The sequence below is a fragment of the Manacus candei genome, unplaced genomic scaffold (genome assembly GCF_025592945.1).
Source record: "Manacus candei isolate 608988 ecotype Guabito, Panama unplaced genomic scaffold, ASM2559294v1 h1tg000014l, whole genome shotgun sequence".
NCBI classification, from domain to species: domain Eukaryota; kingdom Metazoa; phylum Chordata; class Aves; order Passeriformes; family Pipridae; genus Manacus; species Manacus candei.
In genome coordinates, this window is record NW_026138062.1 from 55423829 (window position 1) to 55441613 (window position 17785).

General features: G+C 45.5%; 1 protein-coding gene across 3 annotated transcripts in view; it reads right to left on the bottom strand.

Annotated features, from left to right (window-relative positions):
- SIDT1 (SID1 transmembrane family member 1) overlaps positions 1–14652 on the bottom strand; it is a 42222-nt gene extending 27570 nt beyond the window's left edge. For 2 of the 3 annotated variants that reach the window (XM_051780335.1, XM_051780334.1), the window contains exons 1-2: positions 14191–14565; positions 82–203 (exon numbers count right to left, since the gene is read on the bottom strand). In XM_051780335.1, the coding sequence (XP_051636295.1) occupies positions 82–203; positions 14191–14376 (308 nt within the window). In that variant the 5' untranslated portion in view covers positions 14377–14565. Of the gene's footprint in view, positions 1–81; positions 204–14190 lie in introns of all 3 variants that reach the window. The other variant, XM_051780333.1, reaches the window with a different exon arrangement.
- Between the last annotated feature and the right edge of the window lie 3133 nt (positions 14653–17785).

A 17785-nucleotide genomic window follows, 5' to 3' on the forward strand; every position in this document is an offset into this window, starting at 1 on the left:
CAAGACCTAGCAATTGAGGAAAGCTGATGGTGGATAAGCTGGCAGGCAAGCGTGTTACAAAGGAGAGACTTCAGTACTTACAGGCCTCGAAAAATTAATGGGACCTGCCACGACAGTACTCCCTTCTGTTGGCGAACTACAAACAGCACAGGATATCGGAGGTTCTCGGAGCTGCTGTTCACATACACCCGCACTGCATCCACCTGAGGGAAGAGAAAGGAGAGCACAGGTAAGTATTAGCTGAAGGTAAAGAATAAGACAGCTCCAAATCTAAGTGGGAGGAGCCTGTCCCCCTTCCTCAGTCTAACCTAGATGCTGACAACAGTGTCTGTCAATAGACTGGTTATTCAGATCCAGAGGTCATTTACAGAAGTGCCTCTTTGCTGATGCTGTAACCCAGAACCACAGCCCTGCACCCAGGTGACTGTCAGATAATATACAGTGGACCAATACACAAGGCATAATAAGAAGAGAGTTCAGTAGCTTCTGCTAGGAGCAACCTGAATAACTTGTGCTATAAAATCAATCAAACACACACACACAAAACGTAGAAAGCTACAACTGAGAATTTTCTTGCTTGGACTCCTCTATCAACTCCTCTATCAACTTACTGGGAAGGTCACAAATATGACGGAGATTACATCAATAGCCAAGGACAAAAAAGTAGGATAGCAGCTAGCACCTGGCTCTGATGTAAATGATACCCAGACAGCCATAACCTATATATACTCCACCTATCAAAACAGGAACACACTGCTGAGTACCCTCAAGTGGACAAGGAAGGCTGCTTTGCCTTGTGAGCAAGGGTTTTAATGCAGTCCACTGCACCAGCAACTGAAATTTTTCCTTACATTACCTGGCCACCACATGGCAGCAGAGGTAGGACAGCTGTGGGGTATAACACCCTCAGTTCACCTTTTGAGAAGCCAGTAAGCAGTTTCTCTGCACCAAATAGAAATGTCACCATTTCCATTTGAAAAGAACATCCCTTCAGCTCCCCCTCCAGAATGCAGACACTGATGAAGAAAACAGTATGAGAATGCATTGTAAGAGACAGTACATCTTGATTAGATGCCTTTAAATAATGAAAGCATATTAAGTAGGTAAGATATGCACATTTTAAACCCAACACATCTTGAAAGATTAGAACAGATTCCCACCAGATTAGTGAAAGATTTTTCACAGATATTTTGACTTTATACCCTCCAAGAAACAATAAAGGTAGAAGGGGTAGAAGTTTTTTCACCTTCTGAAAAAACATACAAAGGTACCAAGAAGGGAACTACCTGAGATGGCAGCTTATTCTTACACCGAGGACACCCATTTCAGAGAAAGGGTTTACATTTGCAATCTCAAGTCAAAAAGAAAATGTCCTATTTATTTTTAACGATTCTAAGCTCACATGGGAGTTTAGCCTACTAGAACAAAACACCTTCTTCAAAGCCATAATCATTATCCAATTTCCTGCCATTATCATCACGATACAGAGACTACAGCCACCATTTCCTAAAAATTAAAAAGGCTTCAACAAAAAATAAAATAATAAATAATTTCATTAAAACCCCCTTTGAGACAGAAGGGCAGACACTGGAATCTTTTTCCATTGTCTTCTGGCTTCTAAACCTTTGCAATACTCCTTTGGCATGCCTTCCAGTTTTTTCTTCTGGTTACAAAAACCACATACGCGATTTTGTTTCCAAGTAAATTTCGCCATAGGGTGCTAAAATGAAGTTAAGAAAAACACCATCACAAAGCAAAATGCACAAGGAACACCTAAAGGTATCAACACAAGAAGGCACCACAGACAGCATTGAAGGGATATTTGGTGGCTTCCTTAGTCTCTGTGTCTTAGTCTTCCCCCAGCCCTGCTCAGCTGGGGGAGCCGTGCCAGCACACGCTGGTGTAACTGGGAAACACAGGACTGGGCTGAACAAGCTGCTGTTTGTTTGTCAGTGTTTGCTGTAGTCATTGTGAACAGGGACACAAACGAAGCAACGTCTAAACTGAACAAGAAAACAAATCTAAGGAGCTGGAAGAAACGACAGTCAAGTCAGAGTTCTGCAAGGAGCCATTCTCCATCCACAGGAAAACCAACTATCATTGCAGAAAAGACACATTTCAGCACCCAGCAGCTTTTTGCCCATGAAACAGTCAAAGCACACCCACCTCTACAGGTGAAGTCATTCTCACTGCCTCTGGTTAAACACCAGTCTGTGAACCCTCCAGGGCTCAGCACATCAGCTCAATGCAACAGGGAGCTCACAGCAAATAGCACTACTGGGTTATACATCCTCAACTACATATGAATACAAGATAGACATTGGGAAATTCTCTTCTTCACTGACTTCACGAATACAGAACATAATCCATAACATGGGTTATGCATATGTGGCAGATAGTCAGGTTTATTTAATTGTATAGGAGTATAAGTACATTAAATGAGTACAATTCACTCCCAATCCTCTCAGTCTCTCCTTATAGGGGAGGTGCTCCAGTGCCTTCATCGGCTTTGTGACTCTGCACTGGAATCACTCCAGCAAGTCCATGCTTGTCTTGTTCTGGGAAGACCAGAATTTGGCACAAGCACGATCACCTAGAGCCAGCTGACCATGGATGGAGACTCTACAACCTCTCTGGGAGACCTGTTATGGTGACTGACCACTCTCAGTAAGAAAAAGTTTCCTCATCTATCCCAGAGAAAGACAACGGAAGGAAAAAAAGAGCATTTGTGATTAATGCTTTGACAGGGAAAAGCCTGAGAGGGGAGAGAAGGTCCTTTCCCTCTGCTGTGATCCAGTAGTCAGATTCCTCATTTGGTTTCCCTCTCTCCACAAAGCTAAGCTGACTATACACCATCTACAACACTTACTCAGCTTTGCTGCCAATTCCATTATCTTATAATACCAGTAAGAAATAGGATTACTAGGAGGGAGGCAAGATTCTCAAGCCTCAATATTCTTTTAAATCTAAGCACTTACCCACATAAAAATTCGTATATGCTATATTACTACTATACATGACTTCTCTGTTGTGTTCAGCACTCTGTCTTTGCTGCCTGGAACAGCTGGTTAGAGCTCCTTTGACCTGTTCCAATGAAAGCCCATATTCAAGGGCCTTGAGCTCTTTTTGGTCTGATAATATCTGGGGCAGCATCCAGCTGCATCAAGGCAGGACCACCTATAGCCTAAGTATGATATCACAGGTGTGATCCCATTACTTTCATCCATCTCACCTTTCTCTCTGTACTCTACACAGGCAAAGCTGCTTCTCAGGCTACGTTCAAATAGGGTGCCTCAGAGAGGAACATAAGAAAGTCAGAAGCAGCATTTACAGAGCAGCTCATTAAGAAGAATCCTGTGTACTTTAAATTTCATGTCGATATATCAACAATTCACTTGCAGCGAATAACCTCTGCTTCTCCTGCATTTGCACATACCCAGACCAATCAGGAGCATCACACACCCTAAACCCACCAAAATCTTTATTATAAAGTCCAAGAAACTAACAGGGTGATTGAGAAGTTGGACAGATGGTGATTGAGGTTCCAGTCCACCCAGTTATTTACCCTGCTGCCATCACCACAGTAACACAGGGCCTCTTGTGAGCAGATCCTGCACTTCCAGTGGAGGGGCCAGATTCAGTCTTAGGATGCACTTCCACTCTCCCCCTCAGGTCTCAGGGATACAGCAGTAGCAGCTGCCAGCAGCATAAAGCTTTGGTTGATGGGCCTCTTTCTGACACAAAAGCTATTCCTTAAAAACACAGCAATAAAACAGGTGGGATTTGCCTGTTGGCCAAGCCAGCGCAAGAAGCTGCCAACTGATGGTCCCCCCAGATCCTTCTCAGCACTTGTAAATGAGCTCAGAGATTTCAGAGCAACAAAGTTCAGCAGAATCTAAGTGCAATTACAAGGAAGCTCGGGAAAGTGGAGAAAGGATTACCACTTAACTGCAAACAGGGCTTCTCTCGTCTGCAGTCACTCGTTCTCCAATTTAGTGCTACAGAGTGGAAGGAACCCTAATTAGTATCTCGGAGAAACCCATTTTCCCTGGCACGATGTACTGTCTAGCAGGAGCATCAAAAGGAACAGGGATAAAAATGTAACACCTATGAACTGATGTTTGTGGTTTTTCAGGCCTTCTCTAATTAACCTACCTTGAACTTTTAATCCATGTTTTGCCTCTAGATTCTCTTATCTTGATAGACAATATATACATTTTCACACAACAGATATAATGAATTCACTTCTGAGCCAGCGTTAGTAGTCCCATCTTCCCCTTTGAAAGTCAGCATTTGGCATTTGCCTCAAGCAAAGTATTTTTAAAAGAGTGGAAAAAAATCAGGAAGTGAAGGAAAAAAAGGTGATTTATTTACTTCAAACATGTTTTCCCCTCCACACCTTTCCAAAGGTTTTAAAAACAGGCAGTTCTAATGCAAGAACCCCTCCTTGCTACAGAACTATGGCTCTCATCACATAAATGAGATCTCGTATGTAGAGACAAGAGAAACCCCAGCTAAAAAGTATTATATAATTTTATTTAAAATTATAATCATCACGAAGACTATGAGCCTCCTCTGCATCCATCCTCACTCACTCAGCACTGGTGAAATGAGGAGGAAGTTTTGCCTGGGCAGTAAGAGGGTCAACCAGGCTGTTGTCACTCCTGCATCTCTACCATGCTGAGGGACTTCATTTTGGAGCAGACCATTCCCAGCATCACAGAAAGCTAGCTGCACTTTCCCCTTCCTTGTACACACAGAGAAGGAGGCTGTCTATATTGGTACTATAATATGGTGCTAGATTTCATCTGTACCTTCCAAGCTGAAATCCCCGCAGCCTCGATAGTCCAGGCTGGATCTTGGGAAACAACCTTGTGTATCAAATGCTCCCTTTGACAGCCAGGCCCTGCACAAATATTTGCCATCACTAACCATACTGCTGCCTTTTGCACTGTGGGGCTGAGGCAGGGTCAGGACTGCTTCAGAGACTTCTGCTCCTCACATTCCTTCCCAACGCCAAGCCTCTGCCATGTGCAGAGGCTATTCACCAAACAAGATCATGATAGTTTTGTTTCTCAGACGAATGACCTTGAGGTTTCTTCTGTATTTCAAGGTGGACAGAGCAGTAAGACAGCTGAATAAAGAGAGTGCTCTCAGCACTATATAAAAACGTTACACCAGGAAAGACAAATATTTGTACTTCAGCTCCACCACCACCATGGAGACAGGGGGAGGGAAAAAAAAAAAGAAAGGAAAAAAAGTACAACTGAATTTTATTCTCTAGATGGGAACAGGAGAAAGGAGCCGGTCCCAAATTCACACAGTTGAACAGAACCAACATGGCTGCAAACATTAAGCAAAATAAACCAGGCTCTTGTTGACATGAAAGAGTCCTTGGACTGATTATTAAATCTGCATTTCCCACAGAGATTGCACACCAGTTTAAGGCTGCGGGTATGTGAATTTAAGGGCAGGCAGGAGGTTGCAACAACAGTTTCTGCTGCAAGCAAAGGTCTCCAAGAGCTTCACTGTGGGTTCCTTTTCAAAACTTCTTGCTAGGCAAAGCCTTTGAATCACACCAGGGCTCCACCATGTTCTCCACCACACCCACATACAAGCCGCTCCTTGCGAGGCCGCTGGGGATTATCAGTCCACGTTGCGACAGCACTTGGTCGTGGGCCTGACGAGGCACCAAGCCAAGCCAGTGGGCAGGGAACACATCCGGCAAGCAAACACACCAGCTGCAGTCACAAGGAAAGGTCTCAGCGCAGGGTATGTGTACAAAAGCCACCGAACTGCTGCTGCCTGCTGCTGCACAAGAAAGAGGCGCTTCATATTTATGTGAACCCTGAAATTAAGTGAAGTAGGATTCAGCCAGATGGGCTAGAGCGACCGAGACACTGAAGCACGTACCTGTCCATGCTGAACTTGGCTGCTCTTCCCACTGATAATGCAACTGGGGGAAGCTGAGACCCTGACAGAAAACAGTTATGAGACAGCGACAAGTTCTCTTTTCTGCCCTCTTATGAGCTATAAGCAGTACTCCTGTCTGGCAACAAAATAACTGGAGCTCAGAGGATCATTCCCTTTTAGCCTCTCTGTCTAACTGCGTGCTCCAATGTCAATAAGTCTTAATTGCCAAAAGCAATCTGTCCAATAATCTTAGCCTGCAGTTTTCTTCCAGCATTTCTGCCAGGAGTATTAAATACCCAAAGCAGCATAAACTAAGCAACAGACTCTGGGTATGTCAAGCACAGCCTCAGACACATTAACGTAATTGTTCCAGAATTAGTATTTTTCATTTAAATGTCTCACTTTGTGCAAACATGCTGTGTGGCCTTACAGTCTGGCACGGATTTTCCCGTGAGTTCACTTGTTTGCAACAGTATCTGTGAAGCAGAAATGGAAGTAAGACAAATACAAAGCATGATAATATTTATCTTTTTCCAATTTTGAAATTTTGTCCTCTGACCAAAGCCAGTAGGGAGTCTCCAGGACAGCCAGAAAGAAAAACACGGCGTTGCCATGCCAGATGAAATAGGTACCTGTTTCTGAACACCCTCATGCTTCAGGAAGATGTTAAAAATAAACAAATCCTTTTTTAACAGGCAGTTAAGGAACAAACTACTCTCCAATAATTGCATCTTCCTAACCCACAGCAGCTGGTACTCTGAACCAGGACAACTCTTGAACCAAATAGATTTATAACCTTTCCAAATTTGCTGCAACCCCAAGCTCATAGCAATAACTTCAGGGACTGCTGTCAGAACATGGATACCCGGTTCTCTCTTGGTTCCCAAGTTCCTCACCTCAGTAACATCTTGGATATGGATTCAATTACCTGTTGTAATTAATGTTGTCTTTTTTTTTTAACCATTTCTCATTTGTTTTAAACCACACTGAAGTAGCTATTTCTATGCCCAAAGGAAAACATCAGTTTAAAAAAAGTAAGGAAGGTTATTTCTGAAGTCCTCTGTGGTTCTCCAAGTATACACAGTAGGAAATTATGTTTGCTTATGCAAATATACTAAACTATATTTTCAAACTGAGCAGATGGCACACCCTTGCAATATACCTTCTAAGGTCTGGATTTTCATTCCTTAAATATCCCCTGAAATAGCAGATGAGGTCCATATAGGAAAATCATACCTCCTTACCCAACAAATTCTGCACAAGTTATTTAAGGACATTTCAGCCTCTACTTATAATGCAAATGTATAATAAATTGTTGCACTGTTCTTAGAAAGAGCTCAAACTGAGGAGAGGCAATTTGATGAAGTTACTCTTCTTCAGAATTTGTTTTCTTTTTTAATCTAAACATCTTAGGGATGGGGAGGGGGCAGCAGGGGGAACAACAAAACCTGATCAGCTTTGATTTTAAACAACAGGACAGCCCAACAAGAAGGGAGTGATTTTAAGATTTAGAACGACATGCAAATTCAAAAGAGATGCTTTAATTCAAGGACAAGTTATCGAGCTTGACAGCATTAGGTTACACATCAGAAATAAAAATAAAATTCTTGCCAGCACTGTAGCCACCATCTGAAGGTCTGCAGGTTACCCTGCAGGAAACCAGAGCAGCTTTCAGGCTTTTTTCCTAAAACCTGCAAACTGATAGCCTGTGTCAAGATGTACCTTGTTTCGCCCCTCTAAGAAGGGAAACCCACAGAGAGCAAAATCCTAGAAAGATAAAGAATAATTTAAATTCAAAGGGATCTCAGTTGAACACATGTTCCTAACCCCAGCTCAAAGCAAAGCCACCTCCCACGCCATTCTTTCACTTAGGATATCCCACTTTTGTCAGAGACAGTTTTCAACACTGTATTTTCTGATGCAAAAAACAATGGCCAAGCTTGTGTTTTCAGCAGATCCCCACACCACTTCTCTCATAGTTTATTTTTGTTTTCCCCTGTAAGCAAGGGCTTTCCATGTGACTGGGCAGGGTGAAGAGTGGTCAAGAGAACCCACTGAGAAGCAGCAAGCACATTCCAAGTGCTGTGTGCTCTACACTGCCTACACTGTCACCTCCTAGGGTTGGTTATTTTCTTTAAAAAAGATAAATTAAATACACAAATTAGTCCAAAGGGATTTTGTTGAATCTTGCTTGGCTTCAGACATCATATACTATAACTTGCTTTGTTTTTTCTGGATTTGACATTGTGCCTACATTCCTGTCTCATAAGGCACTCACTATTAGGTTCCAGAAATGGTATGCTGAGGCCCTTCCAGTGTACTGTGGTGAACAGACTAGAGCCAGCAACCAAAAAGCAACAGTGTTGAGGCCCTGGAGATCCTGCAATAACAGCAGCTCTACTGACCTCAGGAGATCTCATCCAAATAGTCTTCCTAGTTTCTTCGGTTTTTACCTGAATCTTTGTGGCTAAACTGGTGGGCTTCCACTCAGCATTAAGGAAAGACAGAACCTAACCTATTCCCCTCACTATAGCTCAGGTTCAGCCTTCTCTAAACAGTAGACTATAGTTTTATTGCATGCATGGTGTAGCTGTGGACTGGAAATTGGGCTGGAGCCAAGACTAACACTATGAAGAATATGTGCAGGAGACCATGGGACTACTCTGAGGCAGCTTAGTTCCAGCATGACGGGTCCTACATGTGAAATCCAAAACCAGCTCAGAAACAAGTGGTGAAAAAATTGCTCCTAGAGTTGTTAAAATAGACATGGGTGCTGCTGGAGCAGAACCTACACTCGCGTGTCAAACAGCAGAGAACAGCGAACACAGACTTGATCACTGCCTCTGATTAAACCAGGTTGCCCTGTGTAGCAGACCAAGGAGTTTCCCTGCAGCCAGGACAGATGGCTTTGGTCTGAGCAAGTGACTCATCACAGAATCCCAGAGGAACATACGGGTGAATTCCAGTTCTGGCTCCTTGCATAGGAAAAAGCAAGTGCAAGTGCCATCCACACCTAGAATCCAAGAGACCCGTTCACTAGGGGACAGAGGAACACAAGTGCATCACGCTCTTTGGGCTGGAAAAGGCACTTGGTCACAAGGTTACAACTGAAAGACTTCTGATCATTCTGCTTATGTTGATATCCCTCTTCCCCCCTTAGGTCAGTCAACTTTCTCCCATCTGCAACTACGGAAAAAAAGGAATGGTAATGATGGCAGCAACAGTTCCTAGTGGCACACAGCCCCTCCCACTCATTGACTGAGGGTAATTTTTTACTCATCACCCTTCGGATAAACTTCACATACTAAACAGTCACTCCAGGGCTACACATCCTCACACTGCACAACTGCTCAGCAGAGAAGCCACAGCTAAATCTACTGCCAATCACAACTTACAGTAAGCTGGGCCATATGGGAACTGAGACTGGGGCTCTGTTCCTACTCCTGGCAAGGGAGGAGGAGGAAAATATCACCCACTCTTTCTCCTGAAATAGGTACAGTGCACTACTCAGCTTTTGAGCTCATCATATAGGTGCATCCCACTGCTCAGCTTTTGAGCTCATCACAACCAACGTGAATGTCCAAGAGCTGTGTCTGGATTGCAGCAGCTTTCCTACATATTGAAAGCTGGAAACTTGTTCTCCTGAGACATACTTGGTTTTATAAATATAGCCCAAGTATCTCCCAAATCATACATTCAGCTGATCTGAGCTCCAATTAGGAAAAAGAACTTCCGTTGTCTTCTTCCTCCTGATATTCTCCTGGACTGCTTAGGACCTGGTACAGGACATACCCACGTGCACAGTATTAGTGTAATTTGTGTTTTCAGCAAATTAACCATCAGCAACTGCCAGAGCTTACAGCAGTGGAAGGAGTCACTCACTTTGAATTACTTCAGTACTCCCACACACTTCTCTGTTTGAAAGCCTCTGTACTATTGCAATCATGGAACTAAGCATGTTCTCTCACTTCACACATAAAGCCTTCTCTAGTCAATGATAAATCCAGTGGAAACATTTTACAACTCTTTTTCAGTCTTCTGGGTAGGAACACACTGCACAGCTAGCTCCAGCAAATCAATTCTCCTTCCTTTCTCCTTCACAAGTAGGAACATATTGAATATGTGGAATTGGAGATGCTCAAGAGTGTGCTCATTTTTTTCACCCCTCCTGGATGTCTCCAGCTGAAACAATCCTAAAATAAGATAATCCTGTTTGCCCAACTAATTGTTTACCAGACTTCTAACAGTGCACATCTGCCTTTGCTGTTAGAGCATGACATCATAGTAACAACTGCAACAGCTGGTTTTATTCTATATTTTTTACACTCACAGTTAAACATTAAACAAACAGCTGTATAGAGCAGAAAATTTTAAAGAGCAGCTAGAAGGAGGAAAGGGGAATTCAAAAAGCAATAAGACTACCCCATTACAAACAAAGACTTTTCACAACAAGGAAGGAGTTTGTCATGTCCCTCTGCTCACGGGCCATCTCTAGAAGACCCTTGCAGCAGAGGTGGCTGTGCTTCTCCTCAGCAGAGCTTTACTTTTACAGTTCCACTTCAGGAATTAAAGCCTAAATCCTCGCACACAAAAGTCTGACAGCTCTCCTGCCTCAAAACACAAGGTGAAGTGTTTCTGCACAGCACTTAAGAGGGTTTTTCCCCCTCCACAGGCAAAGAGAAGAGACCTGGCATTATATATACGCATAAAAGTTTCAACTAGATGATTTTGTCAGCATGTAAGTATCCTTATTTTCATTTTACCGATCAGTTGCACAGAAGAGAAGTCACTTGCCCATCTCAAAGAAGCTCTGCTCCAGAGGCCTGAGTTGTACTTTCTTTATCTTGTATACAGCTGCCTGTGAGTATTCTCATAGGACTTGCTGTACCTCTCCCCTCATGCAAGCATCCCTGTATCCCAAGGAGTAAGGAAGATTATGTGGATGAAGAACATCCTCTGAGATCAGGCAAGCACAACACTTTTCAGAAAGCAGGAAGTCTTTAAAGCACCAAATATGAGTAATAGTCTTGCTCCTTCCTTTCCCTCATCCATCATTCAAGCACTGCTCTATTCAGCTACATTTTCAGATGTGCCTGGGCAGCCATAAAACATGAGCAATCAGAACACTTACAGAGGGCTGACGGGTTACAAGCCAGCCTCATGCCCTGTCCTTGGCCCCAAGTTTTCCCTTGCTCTGTAGGTCTGCCCTCATGAGAGAGAGTAGGAGAGAGGGGAAAATACCAGAATTCACAGCATCACAAAAAAAAAGTCTGTCTTCAGAGACAGACCACTCCAGACCTGACTTTGCTTCAGAGGGAAAGCAATTAAACTCACCCACTGCAGCCCTTCCACATGGAAAATGCTCTTTTTATTCAATTAACTTTCCTGTAACTAAGGTTAATAGTCTATGTGGTATCTGCCTCGAGGTTTCAGAGGCTTCTGGCTGAACTGCCATCAGCACAGAGACAGGAAGAGACTGAAAAGACCAGGAAGAGCAGAAAGCTCACAAGTGGCAGGCAACTGGCAAACACTGGGTAATGCTGCACTCGCTAGGAGTTCGAGGCTAAAGGCTGCAGTGAAAGGCAAGGACTACCACACTAAATTTTTGCAGGACTTGCATTCCTTCAGAAGACCCAAAACTACCCAGAGGACAGCACGTCCCTAAATATCTTCCCAACTCTTGCATAAGAAAACCCTGCCCACAAGTGCTCAGTTCCACATTAAAGTCAAGATTTCCACTAGCAAGCTTCTAAATCTTGAGCAATCCTCAACTGCAGGAAAATGCAGGACCACCAGGACAGCTCAACCTTTGCCTCTGACCAAGCCAGCAAGAAGGCACCTAGTCATGTTTGCCTCTCATCAGTTCAGGGCTGCAGCTGGGGAAGGGGCTACACACACCTTCAGCCAACTACCCCAATTAGATCAGACACCTTCTTGCAGGCTTCCACTGGTTCAGCTCAGGAACAGAACCTGTAGAGCTCTAGAGCAATCATAGAATGGCTTGAGTTGGAAGATCATCTTTAAAGATCATCTAATCCAAACACCCTGCCACAGGGTCTTGCTGCATCTTCCCCAGGTCTGGTTGCTCAAATCCCCATCCAACCCGACTGTGAATGCTCCCAGTGATGTGTATCCACAACTTTTCTGGGCAATCTGTTCCAGTGTCTCACCATAAAAAAACTTCTTCCCTATGTCTGACCCAATTCTACACTCTTTCAGTTTAAAACTGTTGCCCCTTGTCATGTCACTACAGAACACTGTAGAAAGCTTCTCTTTATCATTTTTATAAGCTCGTTTTATATATTGAAAGTCCACAATAAGGTCTCCCTGGAGCCTTCTCTTCTCTAGGATCTTTATCCTCAGAACCTGTTCTGGGCACCCCTCATCAGAAAGCTTCCTATGACAGTCCATCTGCATTTAAATGGGTTTTGTTGTCCAGATTATTTTTCATAGCAAGAACTGGTTGCACGGTCCTCTAAGCATATTCATAGCAGTGTTTGGTGAGTTCCACATTAAAAAAAATATTAACCCTCAAACCTGAATTTTCCCTTCTTAGATATGCTCTTGACCATATCTCTGCAGAGATTTCATGTTCCAGCATACAGGAACATGGAGACGAGTCCACTAAAGTTTCTGTTTAAATGAAGTAGTGTGTACTGAGTGGCTCTTCACAGCCACAGGAACAGCCCAGTGTCTAAAAGTAGCCCAGAAGTTGCCTTTAGATACCTACAAACACCACTGAGCAGCTGTATGCTTCCTCCCTGCCTCCTTCCACTCTGCTTTCACCCTAGTTCTCCAGGAGAGAAAAATTCTTTGTAGAAGATGTCCAGCAAAACCACACGACTTCAAAGAGCACATTAAATTGTAGGAACTAGATTAATTTTAACTTAAGTTGATATTCATTTTGTCTGCTAACAAGCCCCAGACAGCATTCAGTCCTGTCAACAGGCCTTCATTGTAATACCCCGTAACACCTGAAGAAGCCTAACTTACACCACAACCAGCTCCTAAAGGGAGGCTCAAACCCAAAGTATGCTTTTGACTTTCTGGGATCATTGGTGACACCCAACAGTTAAGTAATACTGGGCTCAGTTGCATCATAGCCCAAACACCCAACTGCTGCCCCATAAATACCAGGTGCATTTTATTATATAGTAACACGCATAATAAAAGAAAGACAAGTCTTTAAAAGTCTGGATCTTTTGAAACTTCTCAGTAAAGCAAGGGATGATTAACACCACCTCCCCCTACTCTCCCACCCAACATCCTCCCTACCACCTCCATTCATATTGAAGCTTTAGTAATATAGTGTGGAAAAAAGCAATGTTTTCCATCTTCTCTTGTCCTGCACAATTGAGGACAGGAGGGAAGATTCATCTGCTTGGTTCACCATCTTTTGGTACATCAGAACATCTTACTCAACAATTAATGCCCAATCCAAACAACAGGGGCAGAGTTTCCAAGGTACCACTCAGCTACTTGAGATAAACACGACATTAAAAAGGGAGGAGGGGGGAACCCACAGTAACTAGGCATACATAAATGACAGGTTTCCTTCCACCATCAAACAGCCATGGCCCTGGCCATGCTGCCCTGCAGCCTCCTCACCTGCACAGCCCTGCCTCACCTCCCAGGTTACCAGGGGACAGCACCCTGATCCTACAAAAACACACAGCACGAAAAACGGTATTTAAGAAGATTCATTAAGTGTGCACATACACACACTTTTTTTTTGGTGGTTTGGGTTTTTTCCTGGGTTTTGTGGGGGTTTTCTGGTTTTTTGTTTTGGTTTTGGTTTATTATGGGGGTTTTTTTGGGGGGTTGGTGTTTTTTCCATATAGTACTAATCTCCTCATAATTCTCTTCTAGACTTCAAACCCATTTTGCTGTTAGAAGCGCTGGATACCAAAAGCCCCTTCGGGAGAGGGCACCAAACCACCCTCCCACCCCCCGCCTTCTGGGACGCCGCCACCCTCCCACCCCGCAGCTGCGGAGCGCCCCGGCCGCGCCAGGGAAGCGCCGGGAACGGCGAAGGGAGCCCGCAGGTGCACTGCGGTCCCGACCCTCGCGGCGGCGGGAGGATGCGGGCAGGACAGAGGGAGAGCCCGGCCCGCTCCCGCACAGCGGCGGAGCCGCAGCGGCGCCGGCAGCTCCCCGGCACACGCACACACGCACACTCACACACATACACACACCCCCGCACACCCCCAGGAGGGCGAGGGGCACACCGTGCATTCCCCCGCCACGGGGACCCGGCGCTCCCGGGGTCGCTCCTACCTGCCCGGGCTCGCTGCGGTAGGCGAAGGCATAGACTCGCTCCGCGCTGATGTTCACGGCGCCCCGGTAGACGCGGCCGAAAGCGGCGGGAGCGGGGCTGCCCCCGGGGCCGCCCCCCGCCGCCGCCGCCGCCCAGAGCAGGGCGCAGAGCAGAGCCCCGGGGGCCGGGGCCGCGCTCCCGGCCATGGGCTCGGTCCCGCCGGCCCCGCGGGGCGTCCGGACTGCGTGTTCCCGGCAGGGCGGCCGGCGAGGCGCTTTATTTGCGATTTAAATAAATAGCTCGGCGACGCGGATGGGAGGCGGGTGTCAGCCCCGCACACCCCCGCCCTTCCCCCGGGGGGCGCCGAGCAACTTTACCCGGGAAGGACCCTCCGCCGGCCGGCGGGGCGGGGAGGGGAGGGGAAGGGAGGCCGGTCGGCGGGCTGGCCAGCCCAGGGGAGGAGGGTCTCCTCTCTGTGCCCGGCCCCAAATTCTGAGCCGGTCTTGGCAGACGGTTGTAAGCGAGGTTTTCTCCTCAAGGAGCGGTGCCGTGAGCTCAGGGACACGCCGGCATCGTCAGGCACGTGAGGATCAGCATCCACAGGGCTTCGACACTCCCGGCCCACCGAGTCAGGGGCGTCCTCACCTCGTGCTCTGCCGGCTTGCTGGACCGGCAGCTTGCACCTGCGATCTTCCATAGGGCCCTCCCCAACCTTTATTTTTGGCTGCTCATAACTTTGGGATAAGTTCGTCTTTTAGTTCAGTCTAAAGGTGTGAAAGGCAAAATGTCATTTTGTTAATTTCAGCATGGCTCGGTGCATAAATAGATCCTTTGAGTTGTTCGTGAAATTGGCTACAAACAATACTTAACAAAAGGTCTTAACCTTTTCAAAAATACGAGAGCGATACAGTTGGGCTGTGAAAAGACAAGAGATCTCTCATGGTTTAACTCTCCTATGCTTTTATGTTGAAGACACGCCTGGGAAATGTGTCAGATTCCATGGTGTAAGGATGCACTTTTAAGTCAGAAAAGATAGAGCATCACCAGAAAGCAACCAGAGAGGTTTTTCAGAATGAGGATGAACTTTTAGGAGCCACAGTTTTATAAAGTCAGCCTGCAGTCTCCAACTGCAGTGACTCTGGCCACAGAAAGTTTCCAAATTGTGGGGTTCATTTTCAAGGCTGAGGGATTTCCTAAGGGGTCACTCGTTGTCTTTGGAGGAAAAGTTGCAAAGCTCAGCAAAATAAGCATTATGCTGCTGTTTTGATCTTCGGGCCTTTGTGTGATATCTGCCAAGAGGAAAAAAACCCAATTGTCAGTGATTACTGTGTTCGTTTTGAAGCAGGGTGCTGTTTAAGTCACCTTGCCTTTTGTCAGAGTCCCAAGAAGTGTCATTAAGGATGAAAAACCTCAAAACATTAGGGATTTGCTGGAAGATGGACACTCCAACACCAAGATTTTGCCTGTCATCCTGGAATATCATGGTCTGCAGACCAAGAGACCTTGTGACTCTGTCTTGCCTCTTAATGGGACATGGTGTGACTTGTCCTGGGAGACTTCAAGTAGTGGTGGCACTGAGAGACTTGTGGCTTCCCTTCACCACTCCATAGAGCCCAGGGCTCCTGAATCCTACAGCTCCTTTCTCACCCACTGCCATCTTTAGACCCACAGATCCCTCTCAGGGCCACCAGCCCTCTAGCATGTGCTGGAGGGAGGAGACTGGGAAACACACCTTCTCCCAGAGAGGAGAAGCTTCGGGCAAACAGGAAGAGGTATGGCAAAGCAAAAGCATGTCAGGGCAATGTGACCGAAGGCACAAAGATGGTGTTCTGCAAACCATGGTAGGTGTGGCAGCTGCAAACAATTTTTGTGTCATTTGGTGCCGTGCATATTTCAGATTGGGAGATCAGTGCACTGTTCCTCCCTAGTTGTTGTCTTTATGACAAAGAAGTGGCTCTTCATATAGTCCACACTTTCCAATGCAGAATTATAGATTTCTTAAAGTACTTTCCCTGAGTAGATGTACATTATGGTATCTTACCAAAGGCTACACATTTTCCCTGATTTTTAATTTGAGAATTCAAGTTTTCTAAGTATAATCCTTTGTTCTTATCTTAATTTCATCTCACTATTTTGAGGCTCTTTCTGTGGTTTAACAATATTAAACCTTTGTTCCAGTCTTTGCTTCTGAAGTGTGGAACTGCCCAACTTGGTGTTATTTGCAAAGTTTGAAGTCAAAAGTCAACTCCACCATTCAAGTCACTAATGAAAGTAATCAATCCTAGCAGACAGATCAGGTCTCTTAATTTGATATATCTTCCTACTGATACGAAAACATCCACTGCACCAGTTTGGGAATTGCTCTTTAATCATACACTCCTCTCATGCTAATAACCATTTGAGACCGATTTGCCTTTATAAGAATGGTGTTCAAGGCAATGTCAAAAGCCCTACTGAAGTCAAAATATGTTTCATCTATTCCTTTCAGCACTCACTAAGTCAGTTATCTTGGCAAAAAAATAAATTAGGTTAGTTTGACATGATTTGTTATGGACAAATGCACAGTGCCTGCTTTTCATCACTTGGTTGCTTGCACACTGATTGCCGAACAGCTTGTTTCATTATCTTTCCAGATAACAAACGGAGGTTGGCTACCTTATAACACTTGACTCAGACCCTTTGATAAAGATAAGAATCCCATTTTCCCTTTTGATTACATCTGGACCTTGTTCTTGAAGGACAAGAAGGAGGAGGAAAGAATTAGTCCCTGTAAGAGACAGTATGCTGATCCAGATGGACTATGGGTCTGGGTCAGTGGAAGTGGTTTGGTATTCTTCTATGTGCTACAGGTCTCTGGCATCAGGAGCCAGCAGGGGCTGGATGCTCCCTGAAGAACAGGGAGTGCCATAACACAGCCAGCAGAGCAGGGACCTCACTGGCCAGGGCTCCATCCCACAGGATCTGAACAAGGCAAGCAGGGCAGGCCTGGAGGTGGCAGCTGGAACCAAGAGAGAATCCAGATTGGTGGACAAGTCCATGGCAATGGGATAGGGCTGAGGTCAAGATGGGAACATAAATTAGTGAGTCAGGTCTGGTGACAGCAATCGGGGACAGACACAGTCCTGTCATCAGCAGGCAAGTCCCTATAACAGTGAGGGCTGGCCAGGAAGCTGTTCAGCAGGTCCTGGGTCAGAGGGATACAGACATGGCTGTAGCTGTAGCTCAAGCATAGCCAAGCACTGGAGCCTCACCTGAAATACAGCTCCCCTGGGAGGGGGAGGTCTGCCCATGCTGAAGTCTCCCTGCAGACTTGCCTTCAGGGTCACCAAAGGGAAGGGGGGCAGCCCTCAGCTGTGCTATCTCTAGGTTGGCTGCAAACCCAGGGTGCCAGACCTCCAGGAAGGGGGATGATGTTCTTGGGGCCCTTGCCTCTGGCTGTGTGGAGGGCATATATTTCTTAACAGGACCTGTTTTTCCAGTATAAACAAAGCCCTGGGTTGTGAGTGTCTCAGGGGAAGGAGGAACTGTGCTGAACCACAGGCTCACAAGAGTGTGGTTTTGGGTTGTTGTGAGTTTGGGTTTTTTTCCTCTACAGCACAAAGAAAATCTCATTGC